Here is a 25,166-nt window from a genome sequence, read left to right as displayed (position 1 = left end):
CGATCCTGTTGCCGGTCCCGGTCCGGTACGGGCGCGACACTGAGGGTTGCGATCCGTTGCCGGTCACGAAAAAAGACAAAAAAAAAAAAAATTTTTTTTAAAGGAAGAAACTTAAAAAGGAAAAAAAAGAAAGACAATCTTTACATAATGGGAGCTCCTACTCATGGGGCTGTTGTGAGCATTATTACAATGCATTTTAACCCTTAACATGCATGTAATATATTATAAATATTCATTAATTTATTATTATTAGCAGAAATAATAAATCACTATTTCTTAAAAATGACTGTAAAACACTGGGTCAAATAAAAGTAAACTTCTTTTTTAAACTATAGGCTTTCTAATGGGTATTTGGCTCTAAGTCCTTGGTGCAATATTTCCTAAAGACAAAAAGAACTACAAAAAAACGTGAACTACATTCAGTAGTCTTGGTAATAGTAGCCTTATAAGTATTATAAACCTTCAATGGGGGTATAAAGGATGCAATGCTTCCCAAAATTGAATGGCCACAAAACACTTTTCATGGAGAATCTCAAAGGAGCAGTGTTCATAAAAAAATGGTACCTTAAACTTGAATAATACAAACATCTCCATAAATTTCAATAAAATTTTGGCTCTGTAAAGACACCTTGCTAATACTTCTATAATGTTAATCTATTTCCCTCTATACAAAGTTTGTCTACTAAAGGAACAATGAAAGATTTAAACTAGGCCAAGATATATTTTGAAATCATCAGGAATACTGTATTCAGAAGTAATTTTCAAAGAATACAAGCCACACGAGAGAAAGGACCTTGTTATCTTGATGACTATTATAACTGGCATCTAGAAAAATCCTTGGGTATATACTAGTCACTCAGTGAATACAACTTAGAAGACCTACAACTGATTTATAAAACTTTCCCACTAAGACAATCACAATATAGGAACAGTGAATATTTTAAAAATATTTTTATTTAATAAGAATATGAAATGATCTGGTTTATATATTATAAATAAAATAGAAAATGATACCAACTTAAGTTTTTTACCTTAGTTCTGAGAGTTCTGGAAATGCATCAGGGACATCTGGCATCTTGTAACCAAAACCATTCTGGCTTATCTAAAGAAGAGTTTTAAATGATATTAAATTTCAGCCATCTTTTTGACCGCTCCCATTTACTTTTAAAAGTAATTTTTAATGTACTGTTATCCATAACTGCTTTCATTATCACATCTTCATCTTCACACTTCACGTTGTCCTTACTCTTCCCTTCTTCCTTCAGTCTATTTTTTCAGTGTAACTTTGTACATTTAGGGTTACATTTTTTTTCAGTGAGGCCATGTGAGTAACTGTGTTAGCTCTTTCTTGGGCAAGTCTGTGGCTGTAAAATAAATCTCTTAAGTGTATCTGGACAGGTGTGGAGAATTATCTGTGGAAGGCATTGTGTAGAAAAACTTAATAACTTGGCAGTGGTCTGAAGTTACATACCTATCTTAGATGAGTCAGTGGGGTAGATAAGGAACAGAATGAATATACATGATTTTTTATACTTGAGGACCCTTGAAAAGTTGTCTTGTAATTTTGTTTACACTACTAGTTGTAGTTTGTACATAACATTCAGTAACACAATGATGAAAGGTTTTGGAAAAACAAAGTCCACTTGGGTCTAAATTCTCAATGATAAACTCTGAAATTAGTAATGTTGGATATAAGGTTTTACAATATTTGAGTATTACTATGGATGATATTTACTAAGGGTTAAAACTGAAGGTTTTTCAATCCCTTTAAATGTTTTATGCACTAAGTATCAGTTTCCCTTTCAGTAACATCCCATATAGCAACAATTACCAGCTTAATTTAAGAACATACGATTTAAAAAAAATTTTGAAATACAGTGGGATGCTTGAAGCCCTTAGCATGCTATAGCAGACCCTCCACAATTTGACACCTATTTCTCCTTCATGATCACTTCTTGTGCCTATGTCTACACCCTATATGACAGCCAGAGAGATCTATTTTAGGCAACTTCACAAAAATGCCATCTGGTTTGAACCTCAGTGCCTTTGTCAGTGTTACTGCCTCTCACAGAATGCCTTATATATCTCTTTGTTATCCTGGCAAATTCATAACCATCTTTTAAAATCTGGCCTCAAGCATAAATTCATTCCTTCATTTATCAGCCTCATTTTTACTGAGCACCTACTATATGTATCAGGCATGGTTTGAGGCAGTAAGGATAAAGTGGTGAAGAAAACGCACTCATATTTTATAAAGATATCCCTACTAGTTCTACCTAGGTCCCTGGGAGCACTGAACATTCCCTCAATTATAAGTCTCTTCCATAACTCTATACTGTCTTTCTCTTCTACTCTAAGTTCCTTATTTGCAATTATTTGATTATTTGTTGGTTACCTCTCTGTGCTTGTTAACTTGAATTGAGAAATGTGATTTAATCTCTTTATATTTTGTGCCTACTTAGTGGATGACACAAGGAGGTAGATGATAAATGTTTGCTGGTTGAATGAATATTTCAAAGGTACAAAATATAGATAATTAAAGATACAAACCGGTACTGAAGTGTCTGTTGTGGGAACAGGTAATGGCAGATTTGAAAGGACACCAAATGAAGGAGCAGCGGGCTTGGCTGTGGTATAACTTGTTGTTGAAGAAGAAACAGTGTCAGCAACAGATAAAGAAGTGACATTCCTGTTGGCTTCTTGTGAGGGATATGGAGGAAGAAATGGAAAACCTTGAGAAGCATAAGGAGGCATCCCACCTGGGTTACTATATAGGCTACAGAGAAAAAGAGAATCATTATCAGATTAGGTTTTAAGGGTAAAATACATAAAATTATTGCTAAATTGTTCTAAATAGCAATGGTCATGTATTATAGACGGATTCTGTTTATGGCAGGTGATAATTGTTTTTATAATTATAAAACAGAATTAAATGTTATATAAATTGGGTCGGCCCGTGGCTCACTCGGGAGAGTGTGGTGCTGATAACACCAAGGCCACGGGTTCGGATCCCATATAGGGATGGCCAGTTGGCTCACTGGCTGAGCGTGGTGCTGACAACACCAAGTCAAGGGTTAAGATCCCCTTACCGGTCATCTTTTTTAAAAAAAGTTATATAAATTGATAAACTATGACCCCTTCAAAGAAGAATTGTGGTTTCTGTGAAAAAGAAGATGAATGTTTTAGAAAGCCTACAATTCAACTGGTCAGACTAGAAATGAACAGACAGGACACTTTTGAGTTTTCAACATTTCATTGGCATCAGTCAGTATGTTCAAGGAGGGAATGGAGAACAATATTTTTTTTTGTGTGTGTGTGTGTGTGTGTGTGTGAGACCGGTAAGGGGATCGTAACCCTTGGCTTGGTGTCGCCTGCACTGTGCTCAGCCAGTGAGCGCACTGGCCATCCCTATATAGGATCCGAACCCGTGGCTGCGGCGCTCCCAAGTGCCGCTGCGCTCCCAGTGCCGCACTCTCCTGAGTGAGCCACGGGGTCGTCCCAAGAGAACAATATTTAATCAAGAAAATTTATTCAAGTTGAGGCTAGTTAGTAGCTTTCACTATATTTGGCAAAATCTGACTGAAAGTCAAGACTGCTTTTCTAGAAAATTGTAAAAGAAAATTAAACGTACAGATAAGCTAAAAATGTTAAGATATTAAAAACAGATGCATTATACAAGGGTACTTCAAAACATTTGTGGGAAAATACAGTTGAAAGATAACCCAACTCTTTCCATAAACTTTTTGAAGTATCCTCATATAAACATGAATATATGTTAGAAAGAATGACACAACATTATGTACTTGGTATTCAATCAGAGAACAATGCAGTCAATATTTATTTTTGCAGGATAACAAATATTTTACATTTAACTCTTTTTCCCCCTTAGAAAAGTTCAGAGAGAACCATTATAAAAGAATTAGGGTAATTCAGGCCTAAATGCAGACTGAGAATCATCTAAATACCAATATTTGAATTAATACAGTAAGTTTATATGGGTTGATCACTCTCATGTAAAGGATAAAGGACTTATGGTTATGTTTTAAATATAATACTAACTATGAAAATGTTACATTTTGTATTAAAACATATTCTAAAATTAAAAAGCTTAAACAATTTTTTATTGGAGTACTTTTATTTCATTTAATGACATAAACTAACCTGAGTTCAAACTTTTATTGAAGAAAGCATTTGTTAAAGATTTTTGAAATGTACACTAATGACACTAATATTTATATGAAAACATAAACAAGTAAGAATATAAAGAAAAAAGATCTGAAAAAGGAGGGTAAAGAGATATTAGCTTTGCCATATAGCAAAACAAGTTTTAAAATCTTAATAATAATAAAAAAAAAAAAAATTAAAGCATAGTACTAAGTGAATGGATAGATAGGTAAATGGAACTAAATATCAGATCCAGAAAAGGCCCAAACACATATGGGAATTAGAATATAATAAAGATAGACTCTCAAGTGAAAAACAGACAGTCAATAAATAGTTTTGGGACATCTGGAAAAATTAAATTGGAGCCAGATCCTCATATTTACAATTGGATAAAAACCTAATGGATCAAGGATTCAAATGTGAGGACAAAAAAAATCTTAAAAGAAGAAATCAATGGGAAATTATAACTTTGAGGTGGGAAAGGATTTCCTGTGATCCCAAATTCAGAAGTCATAAGAGAAAATAATGATAAATTACACTTTAAAAAAAATTCTCCACGACAAAGCCCTTTATAACACAAATAACAAGTGTGGGGGAAAACATTTGAAACTCATATCAAGAAAGAGAGTAATTTCTCTAATACATAAAGAATTTCTATGAATTGATAAAAGATTAACAACCTAATAGAAAAATGGAAAACAAGGTAGTATACACAGCTTACAGAAAAGGAGGAAAAATAAAAGCATAGGAAATGATGCTCAACTACACTGGTAGTAAGATATATACAACTAATTATACTAACATATTTTCTGCCTCTAAATTGGCAAAGATCCATTTGATAATATACTACACATTGGCAAAGGGTATCAGGAAATAGGCATTGTATATAGAAGTAGAAACTGGTATAACTACTCTGGAGGGCAATTTTGAAGTATTTGTCAAAATTACAAATGTGCACACTACTTCTAGAATTTATCCAACAAATATGCTCACATTTGGGTAAAATATTATTTTTAAGGTTACTTATTGCAGCATTGAGCGCAATAAAGAAGGCCAGTCCTTTTAGGAAAGATTGCAAACAATGGAAATATCCATCAATAGAAGTCTTGCTAAATAAATAATAGTACATCCATAAATGAATACTTTGCAGCTGTAAAGAATAAATGAGGAAGTGCCTTACACACTAACATAACAAACTCTCCAAACCATGCCATTTAGTGGGGGAAAAAAAGGAACGGAATAGTATGATTCTAAACCAATCTGCTTTATTTTGAACTCAGTAGCAGGTATAACCCACAAAATTATCTAAGAAATTCATCAAACTTGATTTATAATGATGTGCACTGTGTCATAGAAAATGTATTTGTAAAATTGTTGGCTTGTATTTTCAAATAAGGTGAATGAATTTATGTCCAACTCTATCTCTATACAACATAGGAAATACAGTTTTTGGATAAAGAATATCCCAATTCTTTACCCAAAAAGAAAGATTCAGGACTCTAGTATGTAGATAACAGGAAGGCAAAGATGAGGGGAAAAGGGCTGAGGTACCTAATGAGCTGTATGGGCTAGCTAAGGAGATTTCCACACAGTGCTGAAGATGCTGTCTGAATTTTGAACAAGAAAAAGTTCTTGGAAATTAAGAAGGACTGGGAAATAAAGCCAAGAAATTTCTCAGGAAGAGGAAAGAAAAATATAAACACGGACAATAAGAAAATCAGATATTCTAAGAGCTTCAATATCAGACTTAAAGGAGTTCCATGAAGAAAGAAGAGTGAAAAAAAGTGATGGAAATTACAACAAAGAATTAATTTACTAGAAATGAAGACAAATCTCCAGACTGAAAGGGCCCTTAAAATACCCAGCATGTTGAAAGAGACCAGCAATGAGTTGCATCATCATGAAGTTTCAGAAAACCAAAGATAAAAAAAAAAAGTTACAAATGATCAGAAATAAAAACGGCACTGGGTGTCTTAGTAACATGGAAGCTTAAATACAGACGATAGAGCAATGCCTTCAAAATTCTGAGTGAAAAACTACTTCAACCTAAAATTTGATCTGTATCAACTATCAAGCGTGAGGGTATGTTAAAGAAATTTATGGACTTAAAAAAAAGTCTCAAAATTTATCTTCCAAGCTTCTTTGGCATACTGTATTCTCCAAAAATGGCCATGTCAATATTTCTGGTCCCACATGTTCTTTCAGAGCTTTGTCACTCCCCTGCCCCAAGAGGAAAAGCCTATTTCCCTCCCCTTGAATCTGGTCAGGACTTGGTAATTGCCTCAACAAATAGAATGTAGCAGAGGTGACACTGAATTGACTTCAGCAGCTAAATCAGAGAAGGCAATATGACTTTCTCATAGTTGTCTTTCAGGATGTTCACCCTTGGAAACCAGCCATCACATTGTAAGGAAGCCCAAGGCACACAGAGAAGCCACATCCGGGTATGCCACTGACATCCCCAGGTAAAGCTTCTGCTGAGAACCAGCTGATGATGAGTAGAGCACGTATGAGCTCTCTCTGATGAACCCTGCCTGAACTGCAGATTAGTGAGTAAAACAAGTGTTTTCACTGTTTTAAGCCATAATTTTGTGGGTAATTTGTTATGCAGCTTTAGTAACCAGAACAGAGTTTGGTACCTGGAAGTAGAATGCTACTATGACAAAAAAAGAAAATCTAAAATATGGGAGGGGCTTTGGGACCAAGCACAGGTGAAGGCTGGAAAAACCCTCAGGAGAGTATGAAAGACTGAAAGGCCTCGAAAAGACTTAGCAATAGCCTGATGGGCCTTTGAGGAGATGGTCACTGGAAAGGAATTCTGTATTAGTGCAGTTTACCAACACTGTTGCTTGCAATAATGTGGAAAAAAGAAAATGTACTAGTGAATTGAAATGGCTAGCTAAGATTTCCAAACAGTGTTCCAGCTTCCTTAAGATTCTCAAATTAAGAGTGGCCCGTGGCTCACTCGGGAGAGTGTGGTGCTGATAACACCAAGGCCACGAGTTCAGACCCCTATATAGGGGTGGCCGGTTATCTCACTGGGTGAGCGTTGTGCTGACAACACCAAGTCAAGGGTTAAGATCCCCTTACCGGTCATCTTTCAAAAAAAAAAAAATAGATTCTCAAATTAAGAGTGGCCCGTGGCTGACTCGGGAGAGTGTGGTGCTGATAACACCAAGGCTACGAGTTCAGACCCCTATATAGGGGTGGCCGGTTATCTCACTGGGTGAGCGTTGTGCTGACAACACCAAGTCAAGGGTTAAGATCCCCTTACCGGTCATCTTTCAAAAAAAAAAAAATAGATTCTCAAATTAAGAAACAGATTAAAAAGCAAACCTTGAACCCAGAGCGAACTAGAAAATCTTTTGTTAACACCTCTGAAAGAACCAAGGCAGTGCCTCAGAGAACTGTCCAGTAAGAAAAAAGCCATCTACAGCTTCTAAGAATCTTTAGCGAAATGTCTCTCCACAGCCTCACTAGAAGCCCAACAACGTATTCTGCAGAGGCTTGTAGGTGTTGCTTTCTTATCTAACAAAATGAATGAAAACAGATTCAAAAGAAAATCATAAACATTTAAAAGGAATTGCATCATCTTGGTTTAAAAGGGACTAAGTACCAAATGAAAAAAGGCCTTTGGACCCTTCTATAGGCAGGAAGCAGGCTGAAAAAAAAAACTACTCATACACAAACAAGGGCTACATTTTACAGAAAGGAAAAATGACTCAGAAGCAGAACCAAGAACCCAGAATTATTCTGTGAAGAATCATTCACACAAAGTAAGACTAAGTCCTAATCAAAAAAATGTGCCCAGTTAGATTTCAGGATTGCTATGGACCAGCAACTCCTGTGTGCTTCCTGTTTTCTTCCTTTTTGAGTAGAATGGTCTATAGTGGTTATCCTAGGCTTGTTCTGTGTTGTATGGTGGGTGTGTGAGAGGCAGCTACCTTGTGTCTTTAATTCACTTGTCTTCAGATCAAGAGTAATTGCTCTTAAGGAAAGCACCTGAGAAACCTCATTTCTATTGGAACATAATTTACATGGTGAAACCCTAGACTCTGAACACAAGCCTGATTCTGTAATATTATGAACTGTGGAAATTCTTGGGGGAGGGGATGAATGAATTTTCCTATATAGGAGACAGGAATATAACTTGTGGTCAGAAGGAGAACTGTGAAAGATTGTATTTTCCAAAATGGCCACAGACAGAATTCCAGTCCCATATGCTTTTCTTGAGCTTTTCCACCCTATTGAGAGATGGAGTCTATTTCCCTTCACTTTTCAATCCAAGTGGGACTTTGTGGCTGACTTTACAAACAAATTACGCAAAATGATGCTAGAATGTCATTACATTACATTGCTGAATGTCAGTACAGCAGAATGACACCCAGGACTACATCATAATGGGCAATGCAGCTTCCATGTGGCTGGCTTGCTCTCTCTCCTGGTATGCTCGCCCTTGGAACTCAACCCGTCATGCTATGAGGAAGCCTAGGTTACATGGAGAGGCCATATATAATGTATGAGCTGGCAGCCTTTGTTAAGGTCTCAGCATTCGGCTAACATTAACTGCCAGATATGAAAATTAAGAGGGGCTTCAGATGGTTTAACCTCTCAGACTTCAAGCCACACAAACTAATGCAAAAAAGTGGAGCAAAAACAAGTGATCTTCACTGCTCCCTAACCAAATTGCTGATTCGTAATAAAAACAAGTGTTGTCATTATATTAACCACAAGTTTTAGGTTAATTTGTTATGCATCCTTAGTAACTAGAACATATCTTTACTCAGGAAACTACTGAGTCAATAAATCAAGAGACTAGAAAATAGCCTGAGAAAGAAAAAAAACATAAAATCCAAGAAATGGAGAACCTAATACAAGAAAGTTGCAAAGGGAAATCCCAGGAAGACAATAAAGGGAAGTTAATGGATGAGAACTATACAATAGTCAGAGAGAGTAATTCAGAATGGAGAACAAAAGTAAAGCACTGTCTGCAAGGGGAAAAAAAAAAGGAAACTAGAGATTACCTGACTGTCTGATGATGTGAAAAAATGATTAAGATTTTTCAGATCTTCTAAAAGCTCTGTGGAAATTTAAGGAGATCTTAAAATTTAAGATGATTTGTAAAATTAAGAAGATCTAAGAAAACAAAACCAATGGAAAGTTGAGGTAATTATTAATCCAGAAAAAAGTAAAAATGTATACCATAATGGAAATGTAATCATGGTAACATACTTGGCTCAGTAGTGAACAATAATTAGAGTCGAATTAATAAAAAACACCAAACATGAACTTACATAAAAATTACATTATAATTTCACTGGGAGGAGAATGAGGAAGAAAGTTTTGTGGAAAAATAGCCAAAATCCTCATCTATCATAATAGGAAGTCAATAGATAATACCTAAAATGAAAGAATCAAGGGATAGCCGTATGTATACATTATTCAGAAAGATGAAGGTCAATATTAGAAGAAACAGCTAAAAGCAGAAAACACAGTTGCCTCTGAAAAGTATGGATGTATTTGTGTGAAGGTGGGGATGTGGAAATCAGAGGATTGCCTTTTAACATTATTTGATTTTTTCAAACTATTTTAAATTATTTAATTACTTTAACAAATTAAAATATATGCAAAATTTTGTATTTGTTATAAATATACTTACTATGGAAATGCTGTTGAACTAGGAGCTAAAACTGGAGGATTCTTCCAAAACTCATCCAGTAGACTCTGAATAATTTTTCCAAGATCTGAGTGCATTGTAAACTGAAAGTAACAGTAATACAAGATGATTAAAATCACTTTCAGAAAAAGATTACACAGTCTCATTAGGATAATATCACTTTAATCTTAGTCCACTTTTTCAGGTTAATAATTAAATGAAAAGCAAAGGATATTTTGTCAACTAAACAACAACAATCCACAACTTAAAAACTTAAAACATTTTCTTTTAGAATCAATACCATAAATATTTGGTAATTAGCAAATCAGGTTAAAAGTCCATTTAATTAATAATGGAACTAAAATAGTTCCACATTTCACTACTTACAATAATTTGAGGGTTCAAAGGTAAATACTGAAAGCACATTTAAGTAACAGTCCTTCATGTTAATTAACCATATCATATCCTAAGAACTTTAAGGCATAGTCTTAAATAAACATAGTATTATCTATTATTATACACAGTGAAGCAATTTATCGAAAATTACTGATTCCAAAATGAAATTTTATATGCCTTTCAGATTTCTAAAATATTTATAAAAAGCAATACATCTGTTATATTACTCTGAAATAAATTATACCATATACATACATTGTTTACTAATGGAGAGGTAACATATACTCCTTGTTTATCCATTAAGTGATGTCTTATCGGTGGATAAACACTGATCACAGGTTTTTCCTGCGGAAATTGTGGAGGAAGCAATCTGGTAAAGGTAGAACAAATGAAAAAACAAAAACAACAAATGTTACATGGTATGGTCATAATCCTAAAAGACACGGTCATAATTCTAAAACAAAGTTAGTTAAAAGCAAATTAAATTTTCACACTTTGATATGGATGAATTATTTAGTAATAAGTGCTCTATTATGGTTAACTGAAAATATACAAAAGGTTATACTTAGGCAACAAAGAATATATAGTAGTTCATCACAGTAGAAACTTCTTAATGTGGAAAATGGACACCCTGAGTTATAGAATACTCTTCACACCATGCCAATTAATTGCTTTCAAGCACAATATACCAAGCTATACAAAATCTCAGGTAAAAATTAGATTGGGCATTTGTATCAGGTGAACCATACTAACTCAATCTGGCTATTTATTGGACCACAGGTTCTTGCCATACGCTTGTGGTTTTTCCACTTTTGAAATGCTGCCAAGAACTGTTTCACTATCTACTGTATTTCTAAAGAGTAAGTGGATAAAATGGAAAGTACTAGGATTAAAATGTTGTAGTTGCCATCATGCCTTGGTTTTATATGGCTCCCTTCTAAATTTCCCAATTAACACATCTCTCCCAACTCTGAGGTCAATCACCTGGTTTCAAGAAAAGAATAGTAAATTTTTAATACCATTAAAAAAAAAAAAAGTGGGGCCGGCCCGGTGGCGCACTGCTATAGTGTGCCGCTTGGGAAGTGCGGCGGCGCTCCCGCCGAGGGTTCGGATCCCACATACAGACCGGTTCCTGCTCACTGGCTGAGCGAGGCGCGGGAGCAACACCGAGGGTTGCGATCCCGTTGCCGGTCCCGGTCCGGTACGGGGGCGACACTGAGGGTTGCGATCCGTTGCCAGACACGGAAAAAAGACAAAAAGGAAAAGAAAAAGTGAAAATTTTAACCTTTTTTGAACTACTGCAAAACTAAGATTAGTGAGTAAAGTCCTAAAAAATGGGAGTTTACTGGATATGAAACCTTGTTTTCCAAATCTCTAAAACTCAGAAGAATATTTTCCTTTAAAGTGCTTCTCTGTTCCTTTTTTTGGCTCAGAAAACTCTATGTTGACAGCACTGTCAAGAAGAAAACTGGGTCGTTGTTGGTCTCTTCTACTTAGCTCTACCTGGGCATTTGATGAAAGATAAAACTACTTTATTTATTTAGCTGAAGGTGTTTAAACTAGTTTCGTTTAAAAATAGGCAATAAATGGCCCTTGGGGCCCAGTCAATTTGGGTTTGTATCTTGACTATGCTATTTACTAACCATGTGTCTGTAATTTGCCCTAATTGGCAGGGCTGCTATAAGGATTGGAAAAGCTCATCTATATCAAATTAACATAACACTTAGCACAGTTACATAACCATGCTTTAATTCATTCATTCAACTAGTATTTAATAAGGCCTCCTCTGTGCAGGCAGTATGCTAGACAATGAACATATGAAGATGAATAAGGCATGGTTTCTATCTTCAAGTTAGGTGCCTTCTTACCCGGCCCAAACACTTGCCTTCTACCTAATGCAATCTGAGGTAATAACAACTCTTTCACCTAAAGACTAATAATTGCATTAAAGGCCAAATAGGTACATGTTTCAGCAATCATTTTATCCAACTTTTTCTCATTGTAACTTCTACTTCTGAAATGCTGCCAATAATTGTTTCACTATCTTATTTCTAATGAGTAAGTGGATAAAATGGAGTAGTAGGACTGAAATATTGTAGTTGTCATCATACCTTGATTCTATATGGCTCATAATTATATTTTAAACTTCTCATTTTTTTTCCTTAAAAGTAATAAGCAGACCAAATCCAGCCTTGAACTCTCTGGTTGCTGTAGTGTATCTGTTGCTGGAATCTGGAATATTTTAACTTGCTTCTGATGTAAATCTATCTCTAATGGTTTTCCACACATAATCCCTGGGTTTGTCATTTTTTTTTTTTTTTTTGTAGCTGTCATTATCATTTTTCAGCCTATTTCCAGCTAATACGTTAGTGCTAATCGACAAAAACAATTACAGCACTAAGGATTATTATTCACCTATTTATTGCATTTCTTTTATAGTTTCTTTCTTATAGCAATATAAATTAGTGATATCTTTCAAAAATGCTTATTTTACTAAATTGTACACTATTTTATAAATTATAGTTATTTGCAATAAGTTCACTTGAAACAGCTTACTTCTAGTAATAACTAAGAAATAGAAAACAATAATGAAATTTTAAGTGCTATTACATGGAAAAATAGGATACAGTTCTACTCACATATTAATGTTAATTGTCAGGTTGTTTACAGTGAATGGCAATCTGTATTCCACATCTTTCTGTATTTCAGCTATACTGTAAGAAAAAATTTGGGGAAAAAATTTACCCAAAGTCATAAAACAATTAATGTTAAAAGTAAATGTTGTGTTAGCATCTATTAAAACTACTTTTAATTTTAATCACAGAATCTGGATAGCCAGCATAATTTGTATCTTGAGGAAAAAATTATCATAGTTAGAAAGGCTTATCAAATAAGGTGGCAATAATATTCTGAAATATCCAAGGGGCGAGAGGATGTTGAGGTAAAGAGTCAAGGAAAAATTCTTGTATTTATGCTAGATTGAAGGCCGGCCTCGTGGCTTACTCGGGAGAGTGCGGCGCCGAGGCCGCGGGTTCGGATCCTATGTAGGGATGGCTGGTGCGTTCACTGGCTGGGCGTGGTGCAGACCACACACCGTGACCAGGGTTGTGATCCCCTTACTGGTCAAAAAAAAAAAAAAAAAAAATGCTAGATTGATTTACTATCACTTCATCCAATTTATCATCAGTAGAAGCAGTTGTGAGCCTTCTGGTTAATACAGGTCAGCAAGACATCTGGGTTCTGATGAGAACTCTGCCACTAGCCAGCTATATAGACAACTGGGGGCAGTCTGGATCTCAACAGTTTAAACTTAAAAGTCTCCTACACTCTTATAGGCTGCTGGCTGCTTTCCAAAAACAAATATTTCTTTTCTTCCTAAGTAAGAGAAGTCTGATTTTATTCTGGGTAGCAATGTTCTAGTCTTTCTAGATGATTGTTGCTATAGACTTAAGTCCCAACCAATAATATATACTATATAGAGAAGTTGTAGGGTAGAATTCCAGAAAAGCATCTTAAAGGGAAACAAAACAGACAACTGGTATGAGTCCACTTTGCCCTTCCTACCTTCTTTGTACTTCCTGCTTGGATCTGATAGCTGGACTTCTAATAGCCATTTTGGATGATGAGTGACCCTGAGAATCATAGCCTGAACTAGGGATAGCTTTCTGACTATTATGTTTTTTGGCCTTCTGATAAAAACCTACCCTCTAGAATATTTAAAGGTTCAAAAGTGTTGGTATGGAGTTATGAAGAAATTGTAGTTGTAGATAAGCTTTTGCCTCTGACATACTTTGGAATGGGGATGAATCAGCTAAGAAGAGACTCAAGTAGATACTCAATATTAGGCCTTTTACAATTTTTATGAAAGTTTCCCTTTGGGGATTAGGTTTGGACTCATAAGCCTCCTGTGTTCAAATCCTGCCTCTACACTTTACTTGCTGTGTTTTCATGAACAAATTACTCAACCTTAGTCTTTTCTCTCAAATGGGAAATGGGGATGTTAAAAGCATCTATCTACCTAAAAGAGTTGTTAGATTAAGAAAGATAATGCATGTAAAGCCATTGGCATAGTACCAAGCAAATAAGTACTCAATATATGTTAGCTATTATGAAATAAGCATTTACAACATGCATCTAAGTTGGGCCCTATCTATATCTGTAGTATTAAAATTTTAACTCATTAGTTCTTCAGACACTGCTTGGATTCAAATAAAACATTTTCATACAAATCATATTAAAGTGAATTTGATTAAAGTCCAATTCATCTTCCTTACATTTATATTCTTAACATTTGTTAAAATTTTTGACAAGTTTTCTTCAGAAATGAGGTGTCAAATATAACAGAAGGTAATACTTCTGATAAGAAGCTGAACAGTCATTAACAAACTCCAAAACAAGTTAATCATGACAATCTAGTAATGCATTTTGACTAGCTGCATTAGACAAAAGTTGATACTTAATTGTTTTTACTTAATTAAAACAAGAATCATTCCCTGAATATTCATCACAAAAGTGATTTTGAATATTTTGCTATTTTCAATAACTTTTAAAAAACGTATTCCAAAGTAATTCATTGTCATTGAAAAAATAACAGGAAAGAGAACATAAAAATCACTTAGGATCTCATATCACCAAAAAAAATCACTGTTAACATATAGTGTATAACCTTTTAATCTTCTTTCTACATTCACAGCCTTATTTAAAACAAAAATACAATTACTCTATATATACAAGTTTGTAACTTGCTCTTTTCCTCCCTCAATAATTTGTGATTATCTTTCTAAAGGAGTAAATGTTATTTTATAATATCATTTTTAATGGTTGCATAATGTTCTAGTATATGTATCTAGGTCATACTATTATTTAACCTATTCTCTATTATTAGATATTTAGATTGTTTCCAGTTTTTATTATTATAAACGATGCTCTGATAAATGTTCTTATAACCATATATTTATGCTGACAGTGGTATTACTTTGAATGTAAATACACACACACACACATTTTAAAGTAATACCGTAAACACACCATAAGAGAAAATTTAAATGGTCCTGCATTAATAATTTTATTTTCTAGGTTATCTGAAAGAAAAAAATTACTATGGTTTTACCCCAGTGGTGCTGAATTGGTTTGGAGCCGAATAAAGCAAATAACTTTTAAAATCAGAATATATGATTAATGGGCATCCTCATTTCTTCGATGGTCTCTAAAACTGTAAACAAATAGACCTTGAAATGCAATAGTTATAGTTAAGATTGCTTTTGAAGAATGAACAAACATTTATATGATTACATAATTATAAAGTAATCATAGTTTATATTTTGTGTAATCCTGGATTTCATAAGTAAGATTCAGTTCAACTAATAGCAACCATATATCCAGCATCTTGCAAGGAAATGGAAATACAGAGCTGAATATAAGGTGGTCTTTGTTCTGAAGGAGCACACGGCATGATGAGAAAGTCCATGAGAAAGTTGTGACTAAAAAAGATCAATTCAGATAATGACATCATGCATTTTCCACAGTGTTAGGTAACTTAAGTAATGTTAAAGGTGAACCTTGCAAATAAAGGATTGCAATGATTAGATAAGGAAAATAGAGAATAGACAACTTTCCTATCTAAATCTCCATGAAATATCAAAACAGATTTTGAAAAAGCAAATCCACAACAGTGCTGAAAAGCAAATACTACCATATGCAGACAAGACATTTTGAGGAAGCCCTCAAAATTTGATTTCAAAGAAAAGGATGAAAATAAAGAAAAATCAAGGAAAAAGAAAGTAAATACAGGAAATAATCACAACCCAAAATATAAGACCAATATAAAGTTAGAAGCAGTCTGAAGGTCCTCCAAGCCCTTGGACTAAGTCAATGCAAACCAAGAGTGGGGAGGGAGAATGAAGGGGCAGGAACATTTCTCAGGGTAATGAATGGGGTGACATATGTGAAGCAGCAGGTAGGTCAGAGAACTCTCCTCTTTCCTTTGCTTGTTCAACTGCTAAACAGCAGTACTATTTGCACTCAGACTAACACAGTGAGATAGCTTCTAAGGTAACAGAGCCTCAGGAAGTTATTAACCCCTAGGAAGCTACTGATTCCCAGGAAGTCTCCATTTCCAGAAGATAACTAACTACCAGCTTGCCCCATATAGGAACAAGTCTTTCTTTTTCTTTCATCATGAGCCAGGCTATGGTAAACAGAGTAAGTATCCACAAACTAGAGAATCTCAAATACAGAAAGGAGAACATCATAAAGGTTTCAATAAAACAAAACTGTGGGAACACAGGGGCCTGATTAGAATAGGGCGTGCACAAAGGGCAAAAGCCTTAAGTGCACAGGATCAGAACTATATGTGCTGAAAACAGCAAAAATGTTCTGATTGGATAGTAGGGAACACTGAGATCATTTTCTGTCCTGTTCACACACTCCATTCTGTACTTCTTTTGATACTAAGTTTGTTACAGTCAAGGTCTTGACATTATAATAAAAGACGAGACAAGCCCGAGCTTGGGGCTGCACCTACTCTCTCCTTTCTTGTGGGAGTTAGCTTGGTGTAGTCCCTCTGAGACTCTCATTGCTTTCACGAAGTTGGGCTCTAAGCAATCCTTGTATCTCCGTCACTGAGAGGATAGTGACACAAAACCATGCAAAGCATGCACCAAACTCAACAAACCAAAACCACAAAAAACTCAGAAAAGAAAGTTAATAGAGCAAAGAAAAGACTATAAATTTATGTAATTAATATCATCAGAGGAATAAAAGAAAAAGCACTTGCATATGTGCACACGTACACAGCTGATATGAAAATGAAAAATTAAGAAACTGGACATTTAAAATAAACAGCTCAAATAAATGTTCAGTGTTGTGTGGAAAATGCTTCATACTATGTCTCTTGAAGAATGTTGATGCACTTTATCATATTAAAGGCTTTGAGAAATTCTAAAGTAAACTGCTTGATTTTGTTTTCCAAATCTGTCTGACATGTACCACTTATTTCACAATATTTTTTGAACAGTGTACCATATAACACATAGGTTAATGACTGAGATGTGGAAAGCACTATAGGAACACAGAAGAAATCACCTAACCTAGCGATAGTGGGGTTGTCTGGGAAAAAAAATAATACCTGAGCTATATATAAAAGTCAAGTAAGAGTTAACACCCAGGAAAGTGAATCATGGAAATAAAGTGGACATTCTAGATAGAGAAAACACTATTAGAAAAGCTTCGAATACAAAATAACATGGGGTCTCTATGAGACTCTATATCTTTTGTCATGAAAAGAAACTTTATCTGTTGACATCTTCCCTTCAGTCATATAACCATCTTCTGTGTCAGCTTGACATCAAGCTAAGGAGGCTGGACTTTTTTTTTGGCAGGAGTTAGAAAACTATTGAAAGGAATGACATGGTCAAATTTGAATTTAAGAAAGATTACTTTGGCAGCCATGTGGAAGAAAAAATTGAGGGAATAAGCTGAAGGCAGAATAACTAGAATCTAGTAGTAGTAATGGTGGAAGACTAAATGGAATGGAAGATAACCCAGTTTTTGGCTTAGATGAGCAGACAATAGGGACAGCTTGGAAGGAGTTCAAGTGGGGAAGAACAGATGTGGCTGGATTCAAGTAGCAATGGAGAAATGATTATATGTGTTGTAACTTTTTTAAAAGCAGTTATGAACTGAAATTACTAAAGGGAAAATTAACTGAAGACAGCACGTGAGCTGTTATGATCTATTTAGGAAAATTTGTCTTAAATCCTAACATCCTTTACAGTGCCATATACTCTGCGATTATACATTTAATCACTGGTTATAAATAGACTATAATGACTTAATGTGTCAAATTAAAATTCACTTGATTATGGGATTGTTTGATACACATAATTTTAAATCTTACTACAGAGCTCAAAGTCCATTTATAGTGTCAAATGTTGACATTTTATAGATTTCTGCAGCATAAATAGGCTGAGGCATAGCAGATTCTTATACAGTTTTTTATTGCAGCAAGTTAAGGTGATTTCCTTCTGTAAACAAGTTTTTATCTCAAATAACCTACAGGAGCTAGGTATGGAGGGGATAGGGGCATAGGGAAAATCTTTGTACCTTTTGTTTAATTTTGCTGTGAACCTAAAACTACTTGAAAAAATAAAGTATATTAAAAGAAAAATTGGAAATTTTGATATTTTAATGTATAATCTCAATTTTTAAATGTTGGCTATAAATATTTTTGAAAAAAAAATATAACATGGGACAAGTTAAAACATACACACATATCCTCTCATTACAAGTTTGTTGTGTTGTCCAGTTTGTGTGAGTCCTTATGTGCTGAGAGTGAAATCTATAGAAAGAAAAGTATAGAATTTAGGCTTACTCAGAAACCCATGAGTTGAGGGGAGAAAGTCATAAAGCTGTGAGTAATGGGATAAGCTTAAGAGCTGTAGGAGGGGGGAACTATGCTGACTCTCCAGAGAAGTTATAAGGCTAAAAGTTCAGAAAGAATACTGGAATCCAAGCACAGTGCAAGTAAAAGGTAATAAAAAAGGATTATGATTTGTGTAACTTTGAATTCACACAGTTAAGTACAAATAATAATTACTACTCACAACATAGATACAGGTGTTGTTTTAGAGATAAGGAAATAAAATAATAAAGAAGCTAATTAACTTTAGATACTATGAAAGAAGAGAAACCTGGATAGTTAGAATAGTCACTGTTAAGAACATCAGTTTTTTAGTATTTTCTGATTGTTGGTGCAGCAATGCAGGGAAATACTTAACAGCTTCACTTCTGAAGAGTCTTTAAATATTGGCATCACTAAGTGTATCACTTACTAAGTGGCATTAACAGTGAGGACTTATTTATCTTAAACAAGTAGTACAGAGGCAGGGAGGTTCCAGAGATTGTTAATTTAGCAGCGAAAGCTTATCACGGGCATTCCATCTTTCTATTCTACCACATTCAGTAATCAGCCATATCTTTGTTCATTTTCCGAGCAGTTCCAGATGTTCCATGTAACACAACAATATACAAAACATAAGAGAGGCATTTCTTCCTCTCAGACATCTCGTTATTATTGAGAAAATGTTTCCAGCAGCTCCCCACCAGACCTCCCCTCCAACTCTCATTGACCGAGATTAGGTGAAGTGTCCTGCTTCTACAATAACTAGGGGTGGGGAAGAATAAAACCATCATCATTGGCATAAACAATCCATTCACCTCTTGGGGTTGAAAGAGCCCAGGATCCACTAAGTGTATGGCCTTGCAGAGGTGAAATCCAAATAAAAATAGGTGCTCTCCCAAGAAATCAGGGGAAATGAATTTGGGTGGGTATGTGGGAAAATAACACAAGCTAAATTCAGTTTCTCCTATCATACTCTCATAGCACACTTCTGTGACCAAATGTGTGGGATTTCTCCCCACCAGCAAGTAAACAATCACCAGCTGGGTGCCCTCCAATTCAATTCTGACACTATCTACCTGGACATAGCTTCAGATCCCACAGGTTGAGGGCTCAGTCCCCAAGTCTGTCCCCCATCCCACATATTGAGGATGGCAATCATGAGCTACAGGTTGTTTTACCTGTGCTTCTGACTGACTGGATATAAACTGGGGTTCCCATACTCTCTTCCATGGGTTTGATTAATTTGCTGAGCAGCTCACAGATCTCAGGGAAACACTTACGTTTACCTGTTCATTATCAAGAATATTACAAAGGATACAAATAAAGAGATGCATAGGGCAAGGTATGGGAGAAGGGGTGTAGAGCTTCCATGTTCTCCCCGGGCATGCCACCCTCCAGGAACTTCCACGTGTTCCGCCATCTGGAAGCTCCCCGAATCAAGTTCCCTTGGATTTTTATGGAAGCTTCATTACATAGGCATGATTGATTAAAACATTGGCAATTGGTGATCCACTTAACCTTCAGTCCCTCTCCCCTCCCTGGAGGTTGAGGGGATTGTACTGAAAGTCTTCCCTGATCTTCAGGTGACCAGCCCCCATCCTGAAGCTAGTCAGGGGCTGCCAACTGTCAGTCATCTTACCAGCATACAAAAAGGCAGCACTTTGGAGATGCTATGGACTTTAGGAGTTGCATGTCTCACACTATCAAATGGAAAACCAATAGTGTCCAATAAAGTGAGCTTCTTCGGGAAGTAGAAAAACAGCAGAATTAGTTCTACTTCTGCAAATAAAGTCAGAAATTCTGGTAAACTGAATACTGTGATAATTGTTACTCAGAAGATTGAATACATTACTTGAGCCCAGTCTACATAACTTTCAGTTTCCATTTTCATAGCACACTTAAACATGTTATTACTCTTTGGTTAAACACTTTTTTTGGTTCTATGACAGTTTCCCACTTTCCCTGTATACCAGTGAGACTTAGATGAGGAAATATACATAATATTCTCCTAACCTTTTGGAGAGACCTGGGGAAGATGAGGTAAGGTAACTAGGAGTTTACAACTGTTAGAGAAAAGGACATAAAGAGACCCTTTGTTGGAACAGAATTTTCCTTAGAGTTTAAGGAGTTAAAAAAGATAAGAGTTGGAAGGGAGATGAGAGAATAGGGTGGGGAAAAATTACTGAGTAGGGGAGAAGAAAAAAAAGTCAGATACTTACACAGCCAGGAAAGCTCTATTGACCTTACATTTGGAAAAGGGATAGAATATGCAACATGAAGGAGATGAGCAGCAGGCAACAAGATGTTGATATTTAGCAAGTTTTTGTATTATTTATAAAAAATAATTTAAAACATTCTTTCAACTTTTATAGAGCACACATTCAGAATAACCAATCACTGTGTCTGTTTACATAAAAGTCTTTAAGTATATGTTATACTGCTAAGCTGGATAATCTAGCAACATATTGTCAGTGTTGGGGCTCAGAAAATGATACTCCAAAGGACGGTCCTTTGGCATGCTGAGTACTTTGAACTAAAGGAGGTTGGAAAGCCTCAGAAGCAAAGTCTCTTTCTGACCTTTTCCTGCCCTCCTGTCTCCTACACCTTGTATTCCCTTGAAGCAGAATTCATAGGAAGAGGAATTCCTCTTCCCCAGGGTGGGTCATAGAAACTAGAGCCCTTCTCCCCCAGAGTAAGCCATAAAACCTAGAAAGGTCACTCTTCCTTTTCCCTTGAAGACCCTCATTCCGGAGGGGCCCTGCCCCATACCTGGGAGGAAGGAATGCTACATAGAGAGGCCAAATAGAATCTGAACAGACAGGCCTTGTGGGGTTCCCCCTCTCAGTCTATCACTATTAGATCATACCCTTTTCTCCAATCACATTTCTACACGGCTGTCCATCGAACCTAAGCATAAAAACAGACAGCCTTTCCTGGGTCTTCGGGTCTTCATTTCTGAAGGCTCCCAACTTTGATTAAATAAAGTTGTCATGCTTTTCTCTTGTCAACCTGTCTTTTGTAATAGGAGTGTTAGCCATGGCCCTTATGATGGGTGAGGAAGAATGAGGAACAGTTTTATACCTTTCCTACCCCTATATCAGATACTGCAGTTTATACCAGCTAGCTTAAAAATGGATGCCATAAAAAAAAAAAGGATGTCATTAGTTAAAACGGTGAACTTAACAAGAATAGGTGGATGGCATTTCTTCTGGGATTGTACCATTCTTTGAAAACTGGAAGCTCATGACCTATGTAAACATCTCCAGAATTACTCAAAGATGATTTGTAAATATAAAATATTTCAATTAAATAGAAATTCAAGTATTTTCATAAAATAACTTAAAGGAATCAAATACTTAAAGCTATGTGTTCATAACACAACAAAATAGGAAGATAATGTCACATTTCCAATCATATGTCCATAATTTTTGACTCAAAAAATAACATAAAATTGATCCTTTCTGCTTTCAGTTTAGGGTGTTTACTGATCCTCTTAAGCTAATTCCATAACTATTTAGATTAACAATTCCTGCTTTAGAATCTCACTTTGTTTCAGAGGCCAAAAAAATAAATTTCAGATCAATCACTTTTCTTGTTTACCAGCCTTAGCAGTGAGGGACTTTGGGATATTTAAAAAATTCAACTCCAATCTTAAAGAAAAAAATTTGCCAGCACTGTGAATATCTAACAGAATATACTAAAGGCATAGAAGCAATTAATTCCAAAGGTGTCATTCTAAAAATTGTTTCTGCAAGAGCAGAATTAATACAGCATATAGTCTTCCAAGGTGACAACTTCTAAGAGGACAAACTTTTGTTATGTTTGTTAAAAATGAGTCACCTTATTTTATAAGCATATCTTGTAAGAGTAGCTCTTACAGGTTAGTATACAGAACAAGATTTAGAATAAAATTGACTTGGAAGAGCTTTGTGAACTTAATTTTCCAAAATGAAAACTACCAGTAATAGTCTGCCAGTCTTTGCCGTTAAATATCACAAATTTTCACCTTTTGAAACTTCTGAACAAGCAGAAAAATTGAGACAAAGAACTAAGAAAATCCTTAAGTTCAGTCAGCAACAGGCCTCATATTAGCCCAACTGATTTTGCAGTAAATTTTTCTTTTAGCAAGATATCTAATTTAAAACTAATCTAGATTATAATTTACTTGCTTAAAAAAAATAACCAAAGCATAACAGATAAAACAACTCCTAATAGTTTGTCCAATAGGAATTATTCAATTTTATTATTTTAGGATATATATACTTTTAAATGTATGAAAAGACTTTTTTAAGGTTCGGTTTAAGGATGTTGACATTGTTACATAAAATACATGGTGTGAAATTGCTAAGTAAATATACTCGCAAAGTTAATATAAAGAAGCAGTTATAATTTTCGAAAACGATTAGAGGCCACAAATATTGGCGATATAAAAGGCTGCAGCAAACTAGTTTACAGTAAAAACAGTTGAAATAATTTAAAAAGTCACATAGGAGGACAACAGAAAAATCAAGATAAACATAAGTCAATTCTTGAGTGTAGGGACGAGAATACTGAGGTGAGAAATGTACAGACAGTGGTAATTGCGAGAAGGGGGGAGGTTTTGGAACAGAGGAAATCTTGGAGACTCAAAAAGATTGACGCCACTCAGACGAGTGGAATTCACTGATGAAAACTTTGGCCTCTATTTCCTTTGAAATTGCAACCATTTTATTTTCCACTTTTTGTGAAACTTTAAGATTACTCTTGGCAATCCTCTTCAGCCAATTATAACATTTTAACAATACTGCCAACGCAACAATGAGGTGGGCAAAGGGAAAGATTAGTGAGGAAGCTGGGAAAGCAAGGGATACCGACTATGAGGGAGATTACAGTCAGCAGCGATGTGTCAGGAGGGATGAGCAAATCGGAATTAGAAGAGCTGAGCAGCGGTGGGGCAGGAGGCAGGGAGGGTCTGAAGGAAGACAGTGAACGGGAGTAGGAGAGGGACAGCAAGCGTGTGACCCAGCACGCAGGGAGGTGTATCAAAAGGAGGCAGCAGCCAGCGGGGAGTCCGCCCGAGCTGCTGTGAGGGAGCTTAGGACCAGCCCGCCCTCCCGCCGTACTTTTTCCTCCTGTTGGAGCGGCAGTCACCTGGAGTGTGAGTTCCGGAGGGACTCGATCAGGCGCTGCTTCTGCTGTTGGAGGCTGGTGAGGCCACTGGAGGACCCAGCTGCGGAGGAGGAGGCGCTCTTGGTCAGGGGAAAGAGCCAGCTCATCTCCTCGGGTCCCAGGGCCCAAGGCCCCTAAGGCTCCGGCCTGCTTCTCCCAGCTACTCAGCCCGGCTGTTCTCCAGCGACAGAGGAGCGGGCTGGGACACCTCCGGCCCAAGCGCTGGGGGGCCGCGTCTTCTCTAAGCAAGCCTGGCTCGCTGTCCTTGGGCTCTGGGGAACATGATATCACCGCGGCCAGCTGGACAGGGGCAACTTGCGGCCCTGGACAGCTAATCCCACCTACGCGGCCCAGACACCGGAGCCAGCCAGTCAGACACTCCGACCTCCCAGCGCTCCACCACCCCGGCTTCCGTCGCCGCGTGCCCCGCCCCCTCTGCGTGTCGCGTCATCATCTAGCGCCCCTGTCCGGACGTGCGAGAAGCGACGCTGCAGCACGGTGCGGCGCAGCTCCGGCTCCTCTTTCCCCTTTGCTGGGCTAGGGGTGTCTATGGGGCACTCGCTGCCGCCGCCGCTACCGCCACCGCCACCGCCGCTGGGTGCTGTCTCTATGGCGAGGAGGAGGAGGAGGAGCGCGAGCGCAGTGACACAAGTAGATTTTGCGTCTGCCTCAGACCTGCGGGGGAGGGACGGGGTGGGGAAGTAGGAAGGGGGCGGGAACCATGAACGTGAGAAGGCGCGCGATGGCGCCAGCTGGAGGGCGGCTGGCTGAGGAAAGAGCTTAGCGGTGGGTGGCGGGGAGGGTAATGGGGTTGGGGGTATATCAAGGGGTGGCGCAGAGTGATGACGTAAAGGCTTTGTACCTGGGCTTCTGTGTGGGGCCGAAATTGGGAGTGGAGGGCGGCGGCCTAAAATCCTCAGCGCCTCATATCCCCTCACGCGGCGGTGCTTGGGAGTTAATCTGGTTCCAGTAAATGCTGTCATTCGCACTGGCTTTCTGCCAGGGAAGAGAGTTATCTATGACTTGAATGCCACTGTGCTGTCCTCTCGTTTCTCTGGGAGCCTGCAGTACAGAGATGCTACCTCCAGTAATGAGAAGGCTTTGGGTGTCTTTTCGGGGCTTCTGGAACTGCAGTAAAGAGAGAGGTGGAGGAAAACACTGTTAAACAACAGGGTCTTTTCCGAGAGAGTGAGTATGAGTGTGTGCGTGTGTGTTTATCGCGGTAGGGAAAGTTATAAAGAGGTGCCCTGGATCTCCTTCGATTTCTGTTCTTAGAGCAGTCAAGGTTACCTTTATGTCTCTTCAGAGTTTAGGAGGGGGTCATAAGACCCTCCTCTTTTACCCTTGTTATGATTTTTTTTTTTCGAATTTGTGCTAAAAAAAAAAAAAAAAAAAAGGGGG

At 36.9% G+C, this 25,166-nt stretch overlaps 2 protein-coding genes across 5 annotated transcripts in view; one reads left to right on the top strand and one right to left on the bottom strand.

The window, feature by feature from the left end:
- Positions 1–24,141, bottom strand: part of VPS37A (vacuolar protein sorting 37 homolog A (S. cerevisiae)) — a 33,502-nt gene extending 9,361 nt beyond the window's left edge. For both annotated transcript variants that reach the window (XM_008570544.1, XM_008570545.1), the window contains exons 1-6: positions 23,748–24,141; positions 12,856–12,930; positions 10,472–10,586; positions 9,824–9,924; positions 2,551–2,776; positions 1,032–1,102 (exon numbers count right to left, since the gene is read on the bottom strand). In XM_008570544.1, coding sequence (XP_008568766.1) covers positions 1,032–1,102; positions 2,551–2,776; positions 9,824–9,924; positions 10,472–10,586; positions 12,856–12,930; positions 23,748–23,872 — 713 coding nt within the window. In that variant the 5' untranslated portion in view covers positions 23,873–24,141. The remainder of the gene's footprint in view (positions 1–1,031; positions 1,103–2,550; positions 2,777–9,823; positions 9,925–10,471; positions 10,587–12,855; positions 12,931–23,747) is intronic.
- Positions 24,142–24,209: 68 nt separating this feature from the next.
- CNOT7 (CCR4-NOT transcription complex, subunit 7) overlaps positions 24,210–25,166 on the top strand; it is a 24,449-nt gene continuing 23,492 nt past the window's right edge. The window contains exon 1 of one of the 3 annotated variants that reach the window (XM_008570541.1): positions 24,210–24,416. Coding sequence is in view for 1 of the 3 variants with exons in the window: in XM_008570543.1 (XP_008568765.1) it covers positions 24,315–24,416 (102 nt within the window). In the remaining 2 variants the exon portion in view is untranslated. Of the gene's footprint in view, positions 24,417–24,762; positions 24,954–25,166 lie in introns of those variants that run through there. The other 2 variants (XM_008570543.1, XM_008570542.1) reach the window with 2 other exon arrangements.

The sequence above is a fragment of the Galeopterus variegatus genome, unplaced genomic scaffold (genome assembly GCF_000696425.1).
Source record: "Galeopterus variegatus unplaced genomic scaffold, G_variegatus-3.0.2 Scaffold612, whole genome shotgun sequence".
NCBI lineage: Eukaryota > Metazoa > Chordata > Mammalia > Dermoptera > Cynocephalidae > Galeopterus > Galeopterus variegatus.
Note: the sequence above shows the minus strand (reverse complement) of the source record. Positions and strands in the feature narration are given on the sequence as shown.